Source organism: Megascapheus bottae, chromosome 11 (assembly GCF_031878675.1).
Source record: "Megascapheus bottae isolate mThoBot1 chromosome 11, mThoBot2.hap1, whole genome shotgun sequence".
Taxonomy (NCBI): Eukaryota; Metazoa; Chordata; class Mammalia; order Rodentia; family Geomyidae; genus Megascapheus; species Megascapheus bottae.
Window position 1 is genome coordinate 60,345,796 of NC_143519.1, and position 19,823 is coordinate 60,365,618.

Below are 19,823 nucleotides of genomic sequence, written 5' to 3' on the forward strand. Positions count from 1 at the left end.
GGGGCGGGATAAGCAGGTTTGGGGGACACCACAGATGAACTATATGGGGCACGTGGCTTTCTCAGCCTTGCTGCGGGAGTCTGAGATGAGAAAACTGTGACAGAGAAGGGGATTCTGGGTAAGAGGGAGTGTGCAGAGTGTCCTGCAGCTGGGCTGGGAATGGAATAGTTCTGAGAAGGAAAGGGCTTAGTTTGGTTTTCTAAGGCAATAACACAATATGTACAGATCAAGAGAGTGACAAACCAGAGAAGTTTATTTGGACTTTTATTCTGAAGGCCAACAAGTCTAGGATCAAGTGAGCTACTTGCCTCCTAAAGCTCCCATCTCTCTTTTATTTTTACTTTAAAATTTTTATAACAGTCTTGAAGAGTGAATGCAGGACCTTTTTTTTCCCTTAAGGCTGGTGGTCTATCATTTGAGTTACAGCTTTGCTTTTGGCCTTTTTTCCCCTGGTCAATTGATAAGAGTCTCATGAACTTTCCTGCCTGGGTTGACTTCAAACTATGATCCTCAGATTTCAGCCTCCTGAGTAGCTAGGAGCTACCAGCTAGGAGCTAGGAGCTGAGTAGGTGTGAGCTACCAGTGCCAAATCCTTGGCCAACTCTTTACAAGGAGAAAAAATAAATTCGAAATTGTGTCCTGGGTTGTACATTCTCAGATGTTTGGCTTGAAGAGGAAAGGTCACCAGGATGTAAAGACACTCCTACCAATACCAGGAGACGGTTCGTGGGGAAGGAGGCACTGTGAAGTACAGGAGAGGCTTACTCTGTGTGCCCATAACCCAGAGTCCTGTCCTTGAGCTAGCTTCTGCCCTGGCCTTTTAAGAGAGTATGCCTGCCAGATGCAATTTAGCCCAGACGTTCGGGTGGACTACCCTGGGAACAGAGGGTCCACTGAGTACTGGGATGCTGAGCTGTAAGGAAGACCCAGAGAAAGTGATCATGGACAGAAAGGAGGGAGGGAGGGAGGGAGAGAGACAGACAGACAGACAGACAGACAGACAGACAGACAGACAGACAGAGAGACAGAGAGAGAGAGAGAGAGAGAGAGAGAGAGAGACAGACAGACAGACAGACAGAGGCAGAGACAGAGAGAGAGAGAGAGGCAGAGACAGAGAGAGAGACAGAGAGAGAAACACAGAGACAGAGACACAGAGACAGAAATAGAGACAGATGAAAACAGAAACAGAGACACAGAGACAGAGACAGACAGAAAGAGACAGAAAGAGATAGAGACAGAAACAGAAATCAAATGAAAGACAGACACAGAGATAGAGAGAGAACAAGAGAGATGGAGAGACAGAGACAGAGGGAGACCAAAAGAAAGACAGATGCACACATAGAAAGACAGAGACACACATGTAGAGAGACAGCGATTCAGAGACAGAAGGAGGGAGAGAGGCAGTGAAGGCAGAAAGGAGGAAGCCAGGGTGGCCAAGGAGTAAAACAGAAGAGTTTTTCTCTACTTGTTCATTTCTATGCCCAACAAAGCCAAACCCACAAACCAGAAAACTCCACCATGCAGTAGGCCCAGGAAGGCAGCTCCTGCCCAGCGTGGGCCTCCAGAGGTTCAGGCACACATGGAGCAGGTCCCTGAGTGGAGGCTCTGGGCTCTCGGCCAGTGCCCTTGAGATCCACAGCCAGCCCCGTGAAGGTCGTGTGTTGTCTTCACCGGATCTCCTGATCCCTGAAGAGCAAACGCCACTTCTTATCTCCATCCCCAAAGAGCGTTTGTGTTTTGGCCAAGTTACTTGGAACTCAGCCATCAGGGATGAGGAGACGGCCAGCTGCTGGCACGGGCCAGCTTCAGCCTCTCTTGGGCACCACCCCTGCCTGAAATCCTCAGGAAACATTTTTTGGAACTTCAACAGGACACACCTCTCTGTGGGCTTCATAGTAGAACGGAGTGAGGAAGCAGAGTGTAACTGTGGTTCCTGTGGGGTCACTCAGTGGCTGTCCTCAGACAGAATGGCCACCCTGTCTCTCACTGGGGCCATGCCTGTTTCTAGGCAACCAGTGGAAGGAAGCCTCTCCGCCCAAAGGAAGTGCTCTGATCTCCTCAAGTCATTCTCTAAACACTTTTGTAACAGGCAGGGGACTCGGGCTTCCCATTCACAAAAGGGCTTTGTCTGCTGTCAGCCTCCATCTTGGGAGATGGGAGATTGTGACTGAAGTCCTGGAGGCAAGATAGAAGGCTTCTAGTCCTTGCGTGATGATTACTTGGCTAGAGAACTTTTTGTTTTGCTTTACTTTTTGGCTTGATTTGGGGAGGGAGTGGAGGGAGGAAGAGGATAAGACATTTGAAGAGGTCCTATTGAGTCTTAAAAATAATATTAAGCAGGCTGGGAATGTGGCCAAGGGGTAGAATGCTTGCCTAGCAGGCACTAGGATCCAGGTTCATTTCCTCATAGGTAGAAAAAAGAAGCTGGAAGTGGTGCTGAGGCTCAAGTGGTAGAGCTCTAGCCTTGAGAAAGTCCAAGCACAGTGCTCAGGCCTAAGCTTAAGCCCAGGCCTGGAAAATCATCATCATCATCATCATCATCATCATCATCATCATCATCATCATCTAGGCGCTGATGGCTTATACCTGTAATCTTAACTAATCAAGAGGCTGAGATCTAATGATTGTGGTTTGAAGCCAACCTAGGCAGGTAAATCTGTGGGATTCTTATCTCTAACCTGAAAAAAAAGCTAAAACTGGAGTGGTTCAAGTAGAAGAGCACCAGCCTTGAGCATAAAAGATCAGGGACAATGCCCAGGCCCTGCACTCAAGCCCCTCTGTCACAATCTCTCTCTCTCTGTCTTACATACACACATGCACACACACACGTGCACACACACACACACACACACACACACAGAGTTAGGATTGTTCCCTACAAGCTCTCCCTCAGCCTTCAATTATGCATATATATATGCATACAGTTATGGCAGATTTGTGATGGCAGACAACTTGGCTCTACACACAAAAACTGTGATTTAGACTTTAAATTCATCATTGTGTAAATAAATGCATAAGGATGCATATTTATAATTCCATTTTTCTCTCCAGAGGAGAAAATAGAAATTTCAGCAAAATACTAAGTTCATGAAGTTAATGGCAGAATGGTAACAATAATACTTAAAATATTTACTTGATTCTCGGTTCTCTTATGGTCTGGAGCTCTGGAACTGGTTTAGACATATATATCTATGCATATACACATACACATATACATGTATATCTCTATAGATATATAATGAACTAGATTAGTCTTCATATTATAAAATAACATATAATGTGTTTTGCATAATAAGTATATATATATAATATACATAATATACTATACACAATGTAGATTATATAATGTATACAAGTACTATGTATGACATTACTATCATGTTCCAATATATTATACTTAATGTTTTATTGTTATACACTATATAATATACAATAATTTATGATCAATTTATATATATTATTATATACAATATTGCACATAATATATTCTACATATATTATATATTGCATATATAATAATCATAATATAATCGTATAATGATTTCTTATTAATTTATTATATAAAATTTATTATTATTTTGTTGGTTATGGGGCTTGAACTCTGGGTCTGGGCACTGTCCCTGAGCTCTTCAGCTCAAGGCTACCTTCCTACCCCTTGAGCCACAGTACCACTTCTGGTTTTCTCATGGTTAACTGGAGATAAACGTCTCATGGACTTAGTGTCTGGGCTGGCTTTGAACTGTGATCTCAGCCTCCTGAGTAGCTAGGATTATAGACATGAGCTACTATGCTCAGCTTATTATTAAGTTATATATACAATAATTTATTACCATGTATTATATATGATAAATTATATATATAATCTCATTTAATTCTCTCAACCATTGTACATATACAGAAATAAATTAAATAACTAACCTGAGGTCACAAATTGTTCCTGTCCCTAGAGCAACCCTCCAGATCCCTGAAGATGGTAATGAAATGTCTAACCTGACCTCAGTCTTGGGTTACAGCCACGAGCCACTCTTCTGACTTATGACTCTCCTTTTGCCCTTGAGGCTGGCACCAACTATTTTCTGGGGGTGGTAAAGCATTCGGGGAAATGGGTCCCTTTCTTCCAGATAAAGGGAGCGGATTGAAATGGCTTGCCTGTCTTCTCTGTCTTTTCCCTTCCTCCTTCCATCCCTCCCTCCCTCTTTCCTGTGTGTGTGTGTGTGTGTGTGTGTGTGTGTGTGTGTGTGTGTGTGTGTACCAGTACTAGATCTTAAATTGAGGACCTGGTTCCACTCCCTTAGTTTTTCTGCTTCAGACTTGTGCTCTACCACTTGAGCTACAGCTCCACTTCTGGCTTTTTGCTGGTTAACTGGAGATAAGAGTCTCATGGAGTTTCCTGCCTTGACTAGCTTCGAACTGCAATCCTCAGATCTGAGCCTCCTAAGTAGCTGGGATGAGAGGTGTCACTGGTGGCTGGCTACCTGCCCTCTCTCACTGAGAAGGTCTGCATTGACAGATGGAGCTTTCCTGACTTGCACAGCAATCCATCAACACTCCTACTATGTGTGTCGGACTCTTCAGGCTTCCTCACGTGTGCTGCTCTTCTACATACTGCTTTCTTACTCTCACAGGGAAGGGTAGAAGGGCAGGGAGTGGATTAAAACAGCACTCTCCTGGCGGGGGCCTTGCCTTGCTGATGATAGCTACTCACGTGAGACGCACTGCTGGATGGAACCACCACGGAAGAGGGTTGGTGGTGTCTTCCTGCTGAGTCTCTTTAGCAGGCGATCTCTCTCATTCATCCTGAAAAGAGAATAAACAAACAAAATCCAGGTCATCCCAGTCCCCCTTCAAAGGAGTCAAGAATAACTTCAGTAGTGAGTAATCTGTGTGTGTGTGTGTGTGTGTGTGTGTGTGTGTGTGTACTGGAGTTTGAACTCATGGCCTGAGCACTATTCCTGAGCTTTTTTGCTCAAGGCTGGTGCTCTACCATTTGAGCCACAGCTTCACTTCTAGCTTTTTGGTGGGTAACTGAAGATAAGAGTTTCACAGACTTTGCTGCCTCTGCTAGTTTTAAATCCTGACCCTCATATCTCAGCCCCCTGCGTAGCTAGGTCTACAGGTGTGAGCCAACAGTACTTACCTGAATGTGCTTCATGAACAGAATGAAGATTCTGAGTACCAGATTCCAATTGTCCCTGACTCTTCTTGTGTTCACAGCGAAGCTTACTTAATTTGATTGCTATTTGGTTCAAATCTTCGGGCTCTCCCTGGTGGCTTTCACAACAGTTGTGATTGTCTTTGATGTTTTGTATTTTTATGACGACACTTGGGTAAAAATTTGTTTTTGTAGTGTGCTCAATTGCTTATGCCCGGGAAGCTGCTTTTCAGGTTTTCCTTTCCTTCATTCTTAACTTGCTTTCCTGGGCTTCTTACTCTATCTTCTGTTTCTCTAAATCTCCATGACATTTTCCCCTTTCGTGTCTCTTTTACCTAAACTATGATTAAATTGCCCAATATGTTTTCCTCTAAATCACAACACTATTCATGTCTATACTATGTTTCTTTGTACTCAAAACACAAGTAACAAGAAAGAATAGGTAAAGTTCAACTCCATTAAAATTAAAAACAGGGGCCAGGAGTTTGGCCTAGTGGTAGAGTGCTTGCCTAACAGGCATGAAGACCCAGGTTTGATTCCTCAGTACCATATACATAGAAAAAGCCAGAAATGGTGCTGTGGCTCAAATGGTAGAACTCTAGCCTTGAGAAAGCCCAACTTGGTAGGTTAAGATAGGAAGATTGCTTGGACACAGGAGTTTGAGGACAGCCTAGGAAACATAGTAAGATCTTGTCTCCATAAAATAAGTAAATAAATTATATATATATATATATATATGATCTTCTGTCCATTAAAAAAGGAAAAGACAAACACAAGACGGGATAAAATAATCACAAATTATATGAACAAGAATCTAGTGTCTAAAATGTATAAACAACCCTACACATGTATCAATAACCCTTACAACTAAAAAGCAAAAAGATAATCCAATTTAAAAATGGGCAAAAGACTTGATTAGATATTAATACAAAGAATATACCCCCATGTGCAAGAAGCACATGAAAAAGATACTCAACATTATTAGTTGACATTTGGGGAGTGTTAACACCATAATAAATATCCTCATCCATCCATCCATCAGAATAGCTTATAAAAACAACAAATAGCTGGGCACTGGTGGCTCGATGCCTATAATTCTAGCTACCCGGAGGCTCCAGTCGGAGCCAGCCTGAGCAGGGAACTCCTTTAGACTCTTATCTCCAATTAACCACCAAAAAGAAGTAGAGCTATGGTTCAAGTGGTACAATGCTAGCCTTGAGTAATAAAAGCTCAAGGATAGTGCCCAGGCCCTGAATTCAAGTCCCAGTACCAGCACAAAAACAAAACAAAAGAAAACAACAACAACAAAAAAACTGTAACAAACAAATGAAGTCAATAAATAAACACAACTAAAACAACCCTCTGGGGAGGAGATAGAGGAACACAAATCCTATCATATCACTGATCTGACTGAGTATAAAATGAGAAGCTACTGTCCCTCAACTAGTCAAACAGAATCACCTTACCAACCATACGTTCCACTCTTAGGGATAGGCCCAAAAGAATAAAAAATGGACCTGGATAGATATTTGCACACATTATCCATACTAGCATGATTCATAAGAGCCCAAATGAAAATAAGCCAAGGGTCTGTCCACAGAAGACTATATAAACAATACATGGTCTAGCCACACAATGGAATATTAGTCAGCCATATAAAGGAATCAAGCTATGATACAAGATGCAACAGGGGTAAACTGTGAAAACATGATACCCAATCCCAAAGGATTAGAAGAAATGTCCAAAATAGGCAAACACATAGAGACAAAAAGCAGATGGACGGTTGCCAGAGCAAGGGGAATGGTGGGGGGAGGGGGGGAAAGAGGGTAGAGGACAGGGGTGGGAAGTTTGCTTCCCTCATATGGGGGGTGAAGGTGTTCTGAGCTTAAACAGTGCTGATGGTCTTATAGCACTGTAATTGTACTAAATGCCACTGAGTGTACACTGTTTGCTTTCTTCTTTTTTTGGTTATTGTGCGTGTGTGTGTGTGTGTGTGTGTGTGCGTGTGAGTGTACATGTGCACACAGTAGTGTTTGGTTTTGAACACTTGCTCTCTTTCTGACTTTTTGCTAGTTAACTGGAGACAAGAATCTCAAGAATGTCATAGTCTTTCACACTAGAGCTAGCTTTGAACAAGAATCCTCAGATCATCTCAGCCTCCTGAGTAGCTAGGATGACGGTGGGAGCCACCAGTGTGCATGAATGTACACTTAATATGGGTTGTTTTTTTTTTTTGCCAGTCCTGAGGCTTGAACTCAGGGCCTGGGCACTGTCACTGGACACTTTGTGCTCAAGGCTAGCACTTTGCCACTGAAGCCACAGCACCACTTCTGGCTTTTTCTGTGTATGTAGTACCGAGGAATCGAACCCAGGGCTTCGTGCATGCTAAGTGAGCACTCTACCACTAGGCTACGCTCCTGGTCCCTCTACTTGATACATTTTATGCAAACTTCATTACAATTTTAAAAAATCCAACTGAAAAACAAAAAGTACAAAGAAGTGGTTCAAAAGCAAAGAAAAATTCCCTTCTCCTACTTAAATAGCCGCCGTCTATTTTCACAACTGCTGGAATTAAAATTGCTCTCTTACATTTTTGTTGGTTTCTATGCTGGCATAAGCAGATACGCAAGCTGGATGAAAGGTGTTAGATGAATACAACACCCGAGGTACATGTGGTGTGTGAAACCTAAACTCACGCAAGTCTTTGAAATGGACTCTTTCTAGAAAGAAGATCATATACCTTCTGTTCAGTTCCTGTGTTGAAAAGTGATCAGTTTAGGAAGGGGTGGAGAGTAAGGGAAAATATTTCTAATGGGGAGCTATTTATGCAAACGTCACACGGCCTCACTGCTGCAGACCAGGAGCATGGGGGGTGGCCACCAATCTCATTTGCAGATCCTGTCAGCAGTTGCCACAGGTGATAAGAAATCATGGGAGGCACAACATGCCAAAGTCCAGTAACTAGCTGGGTTCCAGTGACTCATGCCTGTAATCCTAGCTACTCTGGAGGTTGAGATCTGAGGATTGTGGTTGGACGCTAGCCTGGGTGGGAAAATCTGTGGGACTTCAATTAGCACAAAAAAAAAAAACTGGAAGTAGAAGCTTGGCTCAAATGATACTGCATTAGCCTTGGGTAAATATAGCTAAAGCACACTGCTCAGGTCCTGAGTTCAAGACCTAGTACCAGTACAAAAAATCCAAAACATATAATAACTTTTTTTGTCATGGGACTTGAACTCTGGGCACTGTCCCTGAGCTCTTCAACTCAAGGCTAGCACTCTACTTCTTAAGCCACAGTGCCACTTCCAGTTTTCTGGTAGGTATTTGGAGATAAGAGTCTCACAGATTTTTTTTTTGTGCCTTGGCTGGCTTTGCTGGGGGTGCAGCTCAATGGCAGAGCATTTGCCTAGCATGTGCAAGAAGCTGGGTTCAGTTTTCAGCACCAAAAACAAAACACCTCAAAAATAAGTGACAACATAATGTGACAGGTTCCTTAAAAGTAGGGCCAAACTTCCCTTTCCTCTTGGTAAAACCACACACTGACAAACTCGTGAGGCCACTGAAATCCTAACCTATTTGTAAGGATCCTTAGAGAATGCCATGTCATAGCTGATTTATCAATTCCTAACTTATTTTACTCATTAGCCTATTTTACACATCTAAGCCTTTGTAGAATCAAAAGCCTTACTTAGCTACACACACCTAGGTCCTGAGGAAAATAACAAATAGACTTTCCAGTTTCAGATTTTGATATGGTAAAATTACATTTATTTTATAAACACCAGAGATAATAGTCCTTTAAAAAGGTGACTCTGGAAGTGATTCAAGGGGTAGAGTGCCAGCCTTGAATGGAAAAGCCAAGCAAGAACTTAAAGCCCTGAGTTTAAGCCACAATACAGAACTGGCATGTGGGTGTATACACACAACACACACACACACACACACACATTTTATGTATCCCCTTTGATTTCCTAGCTGCCATACCTTTCTAAACAGTGCTGGGTAATATGGTCTAGCTAAGCCTCCTCTAAGGGTGGGACTCTCTCCTGCACTTCCAATAGGCACGCCACCTAAGGGAGAGGCTGCTCACTCACACAGCCTTCTGACCTCATTAGCTGAATGACAATCCTGACACATATGGAAACCATTACCTCATTTCATGATTTGCAAAGAGGCTGAGCTCTATGGTGTAGTTAGTGAGGCTGTGAAGAGGTCAGATTGGAGTCACAGAGCTGCTAGGAACAGATAAATTAGCAGGGCACCTGGCTGACCCCAGAGAGGCCCCAGACAAAGTAGTATGTTTTAGGCTAAAAGGACCTGCATGAGATAGGATAAAGAATAGTCTTCATTCTGTGTGTTTGTCCACAGGAGGACAGACCAAAATAAAACACCATGGTGGTGAATCAAAATTAATCATTGAAAATGAAATCATGAAAACGTAGCTCCATGAGCTGAAAGTTCTATGCTATTAATCTGCTCAAATCATAAATGGCAGAAGACCCTGGCTATTTCTTTTTTTAATTAAATAATTTATTAACATTGATTTTTACAGCATATTTCAAATGACATGTCTAACAAACCTGGCTGTTTCTTGAACACCATTTCCTCTCCATTTTGGAGCTGGTCTTAGGACTTGAATTTAGGGTGCTGTCCTTGAGCTTTTGCTCAAAGCTACTGCTCTACCACTTGAGCACAGTTCCGTTTCTAGCTTTTTGATAGGTAGTTGGAGGGAAGAGTCTCACAGAATTTCTTGCCTGGGTAGGCTTTGAACTGACATCCTCAGATCTTAGCCTCTTGAGTAGCAGGAGTGAGCCACCAGTGCCAGGCTGGGGGCCCCCTTTTAACCAAGGGTTATAGGGCACCCTAACTTTGTAAGGGAAGAGCTGTCACTTTTCTGACCTCTGCAGGTGCCTAGGGACTTTGTTGTTCAGTGGGAAGTGTGATTTTGGTCTAGGTACTAAGTTCACTCTTTCCTGAAGCAGAGAACATCATTCCGATACATGGTGAGTATCTTTATTGTGTGAAACACTAGACACAAGTCATTGTGTGGCTTGAAAAAAACACATATTGTTTAAATGTGAAGACTGAGAAGGAAAGATGGGTGAATGCCATCATATTCAATGGGCATGTGTGAAAATGGAGCCAAGTAGCTTGAGGAGATGAGAGGAGTTGGGAAGGATGGAAGGAGTGGGGAGGAAGAGGAAGTGGTGGAACAAGATACATTATATTCACAAACTGACCTGTTGAAGTGAAACACTTTCGTACAATTAACTACTGAAAGATCATACTCTGCTTTTGTTTGTTTGTTTTTTAAAGACTGCAGTCCAGGCACCCGTCAGCCTGAACAGGAAAGTGGGTAATACTCTTATCTCATTTTATTTTAAAGCTGAAAGTAGAGCTGTGGTTCAAATGGTAGAGTTCTAGTCTTGAACACAAAAACTCAGGGACAGTGCCCAAGCTCCAAGTTTAAACCCTGGGATTGACACACTTAGAGGAATTCCTTCCTTTCTTTCTTCTCTCCCCTCCTGCCCTTTCTCCCTTCCTTTTTCTTTCTCTTCCTTTTTTCAATTCTTCCATTTTCCTTCCTTCCTGTCTTTCCTTTTCTTTCTTTCTTTCTTTCTTCTTTCTTTCTTTCTTTCTTTCTTTCTTTCTTTCTTTCTTTCTTTCTTTCTTCCTTTTTCTTTCTTTCTTTCTTTCTGTGGGTCATGGGGCTTGAACTCAGCCTGGGTGCTGTCCCTGAGCTCTTCAGCTCAAGGCAACCACTGGACCCTTGAGCCAAACTCCACCCCCTGTTTTCTAGAGGTTAATTAGAGATAAGAGTCTCAGGTCCTTTTGTGCCCAGGCTGGCTTTGAACCTTGATCCTCAGATCTCAGCCTCCTGAGTAGCTAGGATTACAGGCGTGAGCCACCATGCCCGACTTACTTCTTTCTTTCCTTTCCTTTCCTTTTCCTTTCTTTCTTTCTTTCTTTCTTTCTTTCTTTCTTTCTTTCTTTCTTTCTTTCTTTCTTTCTGCCTTTCTTTCCCTCCCTCCCCCTTCTTTCCTTTCTTTCTTTTCCCCTCCCTTCTTCCTTCCTTCCCTTTTCTCCTTCCTTCCTTCCTTCCTTCCTTCCTTCCTTCCTTCCTTCCTTCCTTCCTTCCTTTCTTCCTTCCCTCCTTCCTTCCTTCTTCCTTTCTTCCTCTCTCAGCACTGGGGATAGAATTGAGACCTTTTTTGAAAATTTCTTTGAATGTGAACCTTTGTGTACTTTTTTCTTAATCAATTAACTTTGAATGTGAATCTTCCTGTATATAAAACAACAACAAAGTGTTTATCATTAAGAAAATTCTGATCAAGATTGAAACTGCTGATTTCTCTCTCTCATGCCTGTTCCAACCTTTTAAAATAGCAAACATTGAAGGCTTCATTAAGCTGCAAGTTAACTATAATACAACCTCCTTTCTCCATTCTGTCCAGTTTTCTAGCATTCATTTTTTCAGTGCACACAGTCAGGGGCAGTAAACATCTGACTTTACACATTCACAGAAGCATGCAAAAAACAGAATAATTCAAAGTTGGCTTCAAGGACCCCCTGACTCAGTTGTTGAAGTCATTAAAGAAGGATGAGCTTCACACTGATTAATCTCCTAAGCACTAATTAGTGATAATGAGCCATTCAAGATTTTTGGCACAGCCTGACCTGCATGTCCAGCCAGAGATCACACTCAGAGCTGGCGACCCCCAGGAGACTCACAGGAGGAAAGGAAGGCTGGGCCTGGCTGGTGCTGCCTCCCTAGGAAAGGGGGCAAAGACTCTGCCTGTGGGAAATACAATGCACTCTCTGCACAAGGGTTGCAGGTGGGTCTCTGCTATTTTGCTTGCCTGCCTTTCTTTCTTTCTTTCTTTCTTTCTTTCTTTCTTTCTTTCTTTCTGTCTGTCTGTCTGTCTGTCTGTCTGTCTTTCTTTCTTTCTTTCTTTCTTTCTGTCTGTCTGTCTTTCTTTCTGTCTTTCTTTCTTTCTGTCTTTCTTTCTGTCTTTCTTTCATTCGAAGGTCTTGGGGCTTGAACTCAGCTTGGGCACTGTCCCTGAGCTCTTCAGCTCAAGGCTACTGCAGTACCCTTGAGCCAAGCCTCACTTTCCATTTTCTAGAGGTTAATTGAAGAATCTCAAGTCCTTTTGTGCCCAGGCTGGCTTTGAACCGTGACTCTCAGATCTCTGCCTCCTGAGTAGCGAGGATTACAGGGGTGAGCCACGGCGCCTGGCTACGGCTATGTTATATTTTATTCAGCTTCACTTCAGCCAATAACTTCCACTCAGCCCACAGATTCAGTCAGAGGATGTTCTTTTGGTGTTTAGTTTTGTTGCTGGCACTAGGGATTGATCTCAGGGCCTGGACATTCTCCTTTAGCTTTTTCACTCAATTTAGGCACTGTACTATTTGAACTATATCTCCATTTCTGACTTGAGTAGTTAATTGGAGATAAGAGTTTCACAGGTTTGTCTGCCTGGAGTTAGCTTTAAACTGCAATCTTTAGATCCTCGACTCCTGAGTAGCTGGATTACAGGTGTGAGCCACCAATGCCTGGCATTTAGTGTCTTTTGAAAGGTCATATCAAGAACGATGTTCACAGTGGGGCATGACCACTGGGGCCAAGAATTTGGCCTAGTGGTAGAGTGCTTGCCTAACATGCATGAAGACCCAGGCTCAATTTCTTGGTACCGTGTACATAGAAAAAGCCAGAAGTGGTGCTGTGGCTCAAGTGGCAGAGCTCTAGCCTTGAGAAAGTCCAAGGACAGTGCTCAGACCTTGAGCTCAAGCCCCAGGACTGGCAAAAAAAAAGAAACATGACCACCACCCTGCATGGCTGGTGGCCCTGAGAGATCTTGGCAGCATCCTGAAATCTCGCTGGTCCTTGTGTTTAAAGAAGAGGCTTCAGGATGGTGATGGTGCCAATGCCAATGTCCTGCCCTGCTTAGCTTTCCTAACAGTTCACGTGGAGGGAATGGGCACAATGACAACAGTACTGAAGGGCTCAAATGCTTACTTTTCTCCAGGTGGAGGAGCAGTATCTGGGCCTGCCCAGAATATCTTATTTATTTGCCTTGGCCTCAGGGCCTTAGCACTATCGTTGGGCTTTCTCAAGGCTAGCGCTCTACCACTTGAGTCTCAGCACCACTTCTGGCTTTTTTCTATGTATGTGGTATTGAGGAATGGAACCTGGGTATTAGTGCATGCTAAGCAAGCACTCTACCACTAGGCCAAACTCCCAGCCCCTTGCCCAGGATTTCTGGCATACCATTTCTTATAAAAAAATTAAAGGAAAGGGATTGTTCATATTCTTACTGGTTCCTGTATCCCACATGGAAAATGAGTTCCTTCTGAACAGCCTCACCTGGGCCCTAGGCTGTCCTGACAAGTCTAGCCATATACCTTTTCTCTTAGCTTCTCTAGGCTACAGAAAGATGCATAGCAACTCAGGATGGGATGATGATGTGGAAGACACAGAAGGAAAAATTAACAAGATGGACACAAAGGAAGGGAAAGCATAATTCTCTTTCCATTCCCAGTGGGAATGGAAAGCCCTGTAGGTTCTGAAATTATTTCAAGACTGAAACTGAAATAATTGAAATTAATTATTCATATGCTGTTACTTGGTCTTCTCTAGGGAGAATTTATGGGTCTTCCATAAAAATTATGAACTAAGAACATTAAGCACAATGTCACTTCAGTGTTATGTCACTCTACTTTCTGAATGGGGTAAGATGCACCTTTGTCCTGAAAAGGATTTTCTAAGCTAAACAATGACATTTCCATACTATAAAACAGTTCAGCCATTGGAGAGACAGTATATAGAGAGAGTGTCCTCAGACAACTAACAAGGCAATTACAGATACACACACACACACACACACACACACACACACACACACACACACCATATATATTCAAAGGGATTAAAATTAGGAGGAGGAAGAGGAAGAACAGAAAAGTGGAGGAAGGAGGCAAAGAAGATGAAGAGGAAAAAGAAGAAAAGGAGGAAAAGAAGGAGGAGGAGAAAGAGGAGAAGGGGGGAAGAAGGAGGAGGAAGAAAGATTGTCACCAAATATGGAACAATAAAAAGCAAGGATCTAAATTTCATACAGAAGGAATTCTTCCTCATGGAAGAATGAGGAGGAAGAAGATGAATCTGTTACCCTATTGGAACAGTAAGAATACTGGGTCTAATGTTCATGCAGGAGGATGGCTGGTAGGCAGCATAGAAGAATTCTCAGATGATCCAGAGCCTGACAGTCTTGTCATTTCCAAATTCTGAAGAAACTACAGTGAAAAAAATTTGAGAATGAATGCTGTTTTCAGCCAGATTCTGGGTCCAAGAAATAGAGCCAAAGTGTGACAAAAATGTGTGGTCACAAGCTTTACTCAGGGTTTTATCAAGTGAAAGCTCCTTTGGACTTTATTTTGAAAAATTGTTGAGTCTTAAGTACTCTAGGATACGGAATGTCTGTAAATGCATGTTCACGGGATTTAATCAACTAGTCTAGCAACATGGCAGCATGTACTATAGGGGAACCAGGCTCTGGGTTTCTTGCTTCTCCGAGTTTCTGTGTCAGTCCTCTTGTATTGTGTGAAAGGAGCTGTGTGTGTGCATGAATAGGTAACACGCAAAAAGGCTTGATCTCCAGTCTCTGACAACATGCACAATTCTTTGGCTTTCAAAAGATTTGTGAGGATGGTGAAAGATAACAACTTAGACAATGAGGCCCAAGTTCCATAGGACAAAAGTGTTTTCATCAAGTTCCTGTTCTCAGAAAGCAAATGCTTTCTGAATAGTGGGACAAAGGGAAAAAGAAAAAGGAAATACAAAAGGCCTTGGTGATAGATCAATGCTTCAATAAACAAAACAACGATCTTTCTAGAAATACCTTGAATATCTAACATCTAAGCTTTTTATCTGATGAACGAGCATGGGAGATTTAAATGCCTGAATCTCCTAATAATAAGTTGTATTTGTCGGTAAATACGAGTACCATGCAAAATTCTTATTTAAACTATATCTAAAAAAGCCCAGTATTTGAAATCATTATTTATATTCCTAAATTATATGCTATCAGAATAATTAAATGCATTGTACTCTTTTTAAAATGCATATTTTAATAAAGACTGCAGATCTGTCTAGCAATGTATCCATCTGAATTTTGTGACCAAATTGAGTTACAAATGCTTATTGGTTTATAGTACAATTTGTTATTCTTTCAATCATTAGTTTTTAAATTGCATATTTATACATGTAAAAGTATTTAACTAAAATAAGAATATGTAATGTTGCATATGATACACATCAAATATAAATATATTGAAGCCCACACATATTTTCAAGTAAATTTGCTTTTACAAGGACCTCAAATGAAAGGTTCTTATTTTCTGATCAAATAGGGCTTTGATTGGGAAAGTGGTAATTTTAAGTTGCTCTTTTTCCAAGCAGCATTCACGGGTGTCTATATAACATAAAACTAACAATGGCAGCAAGTCTAACTTCTTTCTCTCCTTGCTTTCTTCCTCTCTCCCTTCCTCCTTTTTGCTCTGCTTTTTAGATACTGTCTCAGTATGTAGCCCATGGTAGCCTCTAAGCTGCAATCTTCCTGCCTCCACCTGTGGAGCACTGGAATTGGTTGTTATCATCCTGCCTGTGTGATGGAGCTACTCTAATCAAAGTACATGGATCAGTCCAAGTGACTCTAAATAAGCCATTTATATAACAGGAAAACAATGATCACACATTATATCTTAGAGTCTTAGGATTTCAATAAATTGTATGAGTCTGCCGAATAAGAAGGTCACGATGACCTTCACTTTTGTAGGTGAAGCTTGGTCTTTTCCGGGGAGGGGGAGGGCCTGGAGGGGAGTGTACTGAGTCTTGAAGTCAGGGCCTTGTGCTTTCCTTCGGCTTTTTGTGCTCAAGCCTGGTGCTCTATTACTTGAACCACACCTCCACTTCTGGCTTTTGGATGGTTAATTAGAGATAAAAGTCTCACAGAATTTCCTACCCAAACCATTATCCTCAGATCTCAGCCTTTTGAGAAGCTACGATTACAAGGTACCTGGCTAAAGCTTCGTCTTAAAGAAATTCTCTGGCCTGCTGGCTCTAAAATGGATCATAAAAACTTCTTTCCCAAGAGGTCCTGCTCCCATACCTAGGGAAAGAGTGTTACACAGGAAGGCCTTACTGAGTTCTCCAAGTTGAGTACAATTAGATCACATCTCCTTTTTTTGTTGTTGTTTATAGTTCTATATATTGTCCATGTGTCAGATGCCAGACCCTGGTGGTTCACCAATCCTCACTACTTAGGAAGCTAAGATCTTAGAATCATGGTTTGAAGCCAGCCCAAGCAGGAAAGTTCGTATCTGCAATTAGTCATAAGAAAAAATAAAAAGCTGGAAGTGGAGTTGTGGCTCATGTGGTAGCATACTAGCCTTTATTGAAAAAGCCAAGGCCCGAAGATCAAGTCACACAAAAAACGTAAGCAAAACAATACACAATTCTTCTTGTATTGATCTTTGGGTCTTCATTTCTGAAGACTCTCATATCACATAAAATATTGAAGAACAAAGATGTTGTGATATTCTCTAATAAATCTGTGTTTTGTTACCAGGGATGTCAGCTTGAACTCTACAAGGAGTGAGGAAAATAGTTTTTTCCTCTCCCTCCTGCTAGTACCAAAGCCAGTCATTCACTCCTAATCTGGCACATGGCCTCTAAGGAAAGGGGGGTGGATATCTCCCTCTTGTTTTGGGCCACCCCCAGGCTCGGCTCCTCCTGTTTTCATATGTAATAATAAATATCTGCTGCATAGATGAGTAGATAATTCAGCCCTATTAGGTCACTTAGTACTATTTGCAACATGTTCACTCATTAGTTACCTGGAATACCCAAATACCACCACCTATAAGTGCTCTGAGCTTGAGAAAATGCCAAAGAAAAAGATCAAACTCTGAAAAATAATGTTACCACCCCCATGTGAGATTGCAAGAATAGCTTTCAATCAAGGCTCTGTGATAAGCAGACAGTCCTGTGTTCTGGTCTATACAATCTGAGACCCAAGCTAATGTTTCTGTTAGAGCCAAGAAGAGGGACTTGTTTCTTTGAAAATTTTTATGTCTAGTACCAGAAAGAAAAACTTCCCAGGAAATCTGATTTTTAAAAAAAATTCTTGCTACAATAACGCTCTCTTAGTAATAACGTCTACATATTCTGTATGTTTATGCCAACCGTAGGTCAGTGATATCAAATTTACCTGTTACCAAGCTGGGCCTTAACCTGGCTTTTCAAGTGCCAGGCAGAGATGGAATTTCCTCACATTAAGAACAGGCCTGGGCTGAGAATCAGTTGTAATTCTAGTTATTCAGGAAGATGAGATCTAAGAATCTCAGTTCAAAGGCGGCCTGGATAGAAAAGTCTGTGAGACTCATATCCTTTTAACCAGCAAAAATCCAGAAGCAGAGGTGTGGTTCAAGTGACAGAGTGAAAAAGTTATGGGTGAGGGCCTAGGCCCTGAGTTCAATCCCCAGTACTAACACACACACACACACACACACACACACACACACACACACACACACACACACTTGAATCACCAATGGTTGGTTGTCTGGTCATCTGCTTTCAGCTGCCTGGAGGAATGGCTTATTCTCAGAGATCTATCACAGTTAGGAAGAAGGGAAGATAGAAGAGTCAAACAGAAAAGCAAACAACTCCTTGATAATGAAACAGAAAAGTGATTAGCAAGGACTTTCAAGAACCTCCTTGGGAATTAATCCTTGTCTGGAATGTGCCTTATCACTATTCAAATATGCAACAACAACAAATGTTTTCCATGCTGCTCATAGCCATTAAATAAAAGCAATTTTTAAAAATGCAGTATTTCATTAATAGTTTAAAAGAGATGCAGAATGCTAACAGCCCTGGTGGTTTAGTAATGACATGAAATGTGCAGCTAAAGTAATTTTTAAAATTAATTGTTTGGGGCCAGTACTGGGGCTTGAACCAGCTTTTGCACTCAAAGTTGGAACTCTTCCACTTGTACCCCAGTCCCACTGCCAGCTTTATGCTGGTTAATTAGAGATAAGTCTCACAGACTTTCTTGCTCAGGCTGGCTTTGAACTGCAATCCTCAGATCTCAGGCTTCTGAGTAACTGGGATTTCAGGTGTGAGCCACCTATACTTAAAAATTTGTTGAAAGGAAGGCTTGTTGGTACATAGAGAACATGGACACAGAACTACTTTGAGTCATGGTTCAAAAGTAAATGTACTCAGTCATCCTGGAAATACAATCTTGTCACTAGGAGGGAGGGTATTTGGAAAAGAGATTTCCCCCACAGTGGCTGAGCTGTCAACAGACCACTAACTAACACAGACCCCCAGTTCCTGCCTCCCAGAAAATCCCCCTTCCCATTCCCTCAGCATCACTGCATCTGGATAATATTTCTAATATATCTAATGTACCACTTAAAATACATGTGTGTATAAATGTATATATACATATACAAGCATATATATATATGTATATAGTGTGTGTGTGTGTTTGTGTGTGTGTGCGCAGGCACACGTGCGCATGCACTGGGGCTTGAACTCAGGGCATGGGTGCTGTCCCTGAGCTTCTTTTACTCAAGGCTAGAGCTCGTCCACTTGAGCCACAATTCCACTTTTACCTTTTTTGGGGAGGAACAGTTTATTAAAGATAGGCATCTCATGAACTTTCCTGCCTGAGCTGGCTTCAAACCTTGATAAAGACTTTCTAGCCTGTGCTGGCTTTGAACCGCAATCTTCAGTTTTCAGCCTCCTGAGTATCTGTGATTACAGGAGTAAGCCATGAGTGGCCAGCCTGTAATTTTTTCTTCATTATTGAGCATTAGTTCATAAACACAAAGGTTCATGAGATTGAAGCTCCCATAACATAACAGAGAATCAATTATTTTAGGTTGACACAGTAGCTTAGGCATTAATTACATGCTAATGATGTGTTTTCCTCTCCAAAGAGTTTATTTGCTGTCTCCTCCTCCTCCTGGCCTGTTAGTGCCCAGATGCAGTTCCCAGAAATCCCCATCTGGCTAATCCAGTCAGCCCTGTGTAATTTCTTGGATCATTTACCTCCTTTGTTCCACTAATGCATCTTCTTACCTGTGTTTGTCAGCACAGCTACAGGTTTAATTGGCTCCTGAGTATTGTTGACACTCGAGTTGTCTTCATAAGAACTCCCTCAGTGATCAGAACTAAAATCTTAAAAATCGGGCTAGCATTTCTCTCCTCCAAATTTTTGTCTTAGACCATCCTAAACTCCCCTGAAGGTGATTCCTCCAATAACGCTTCTCTCTGCTTGAACCCTATCAAAAGCACTTGGTAGCTTCCATACATTCTTTTACCTTTATTGGTTTCAAAATTATCAGATCCCTGGCTTCCACATTCTTTGGGGTGAGGATATTGTTTCTACCGTCTAAGTTTTCTCTTACAGGTAGGGATCAAAACAGGTAATTATGTGCAATCATTCTTCGTTTTTATTTATTATTTTTTCAAAAAATAATGTTGATGGGTTAACAAGCCCATCAACTTTGTGCCTTTCATCAGATCTTGCAATCAGGGTTTCCATCACTTCTGATGTCCTGGAGACATGTGATTTTCCTGGCCTACTAATAAGGA

At 41.9% G+C, this 19,823-nt stretch overlaps 1 protein-coding gene across 1 annotated transcript in view; it reads right to left on the bottom strand.

Moving 5' to 3' along the window:
• Atp8a2 (ATPase phospholipid transporting 8A2) overlaps window positions 1-19,823 on the bottom strand; it is a 445,427-nt gene that overhangs the window by 1,390 nt on the left and 424,214 nt on the right. The window contains exon 36 of the mRNA XM_090342380.1: window positions 4,706-4,797. Coding sequence (XP_090198506.1) covers window positions 4,706-4,797 — 92 coding nt within the window. The remainder of the gene's footprint in view (window positions 1-4,705; window positions 4,798-19,823) is intronic.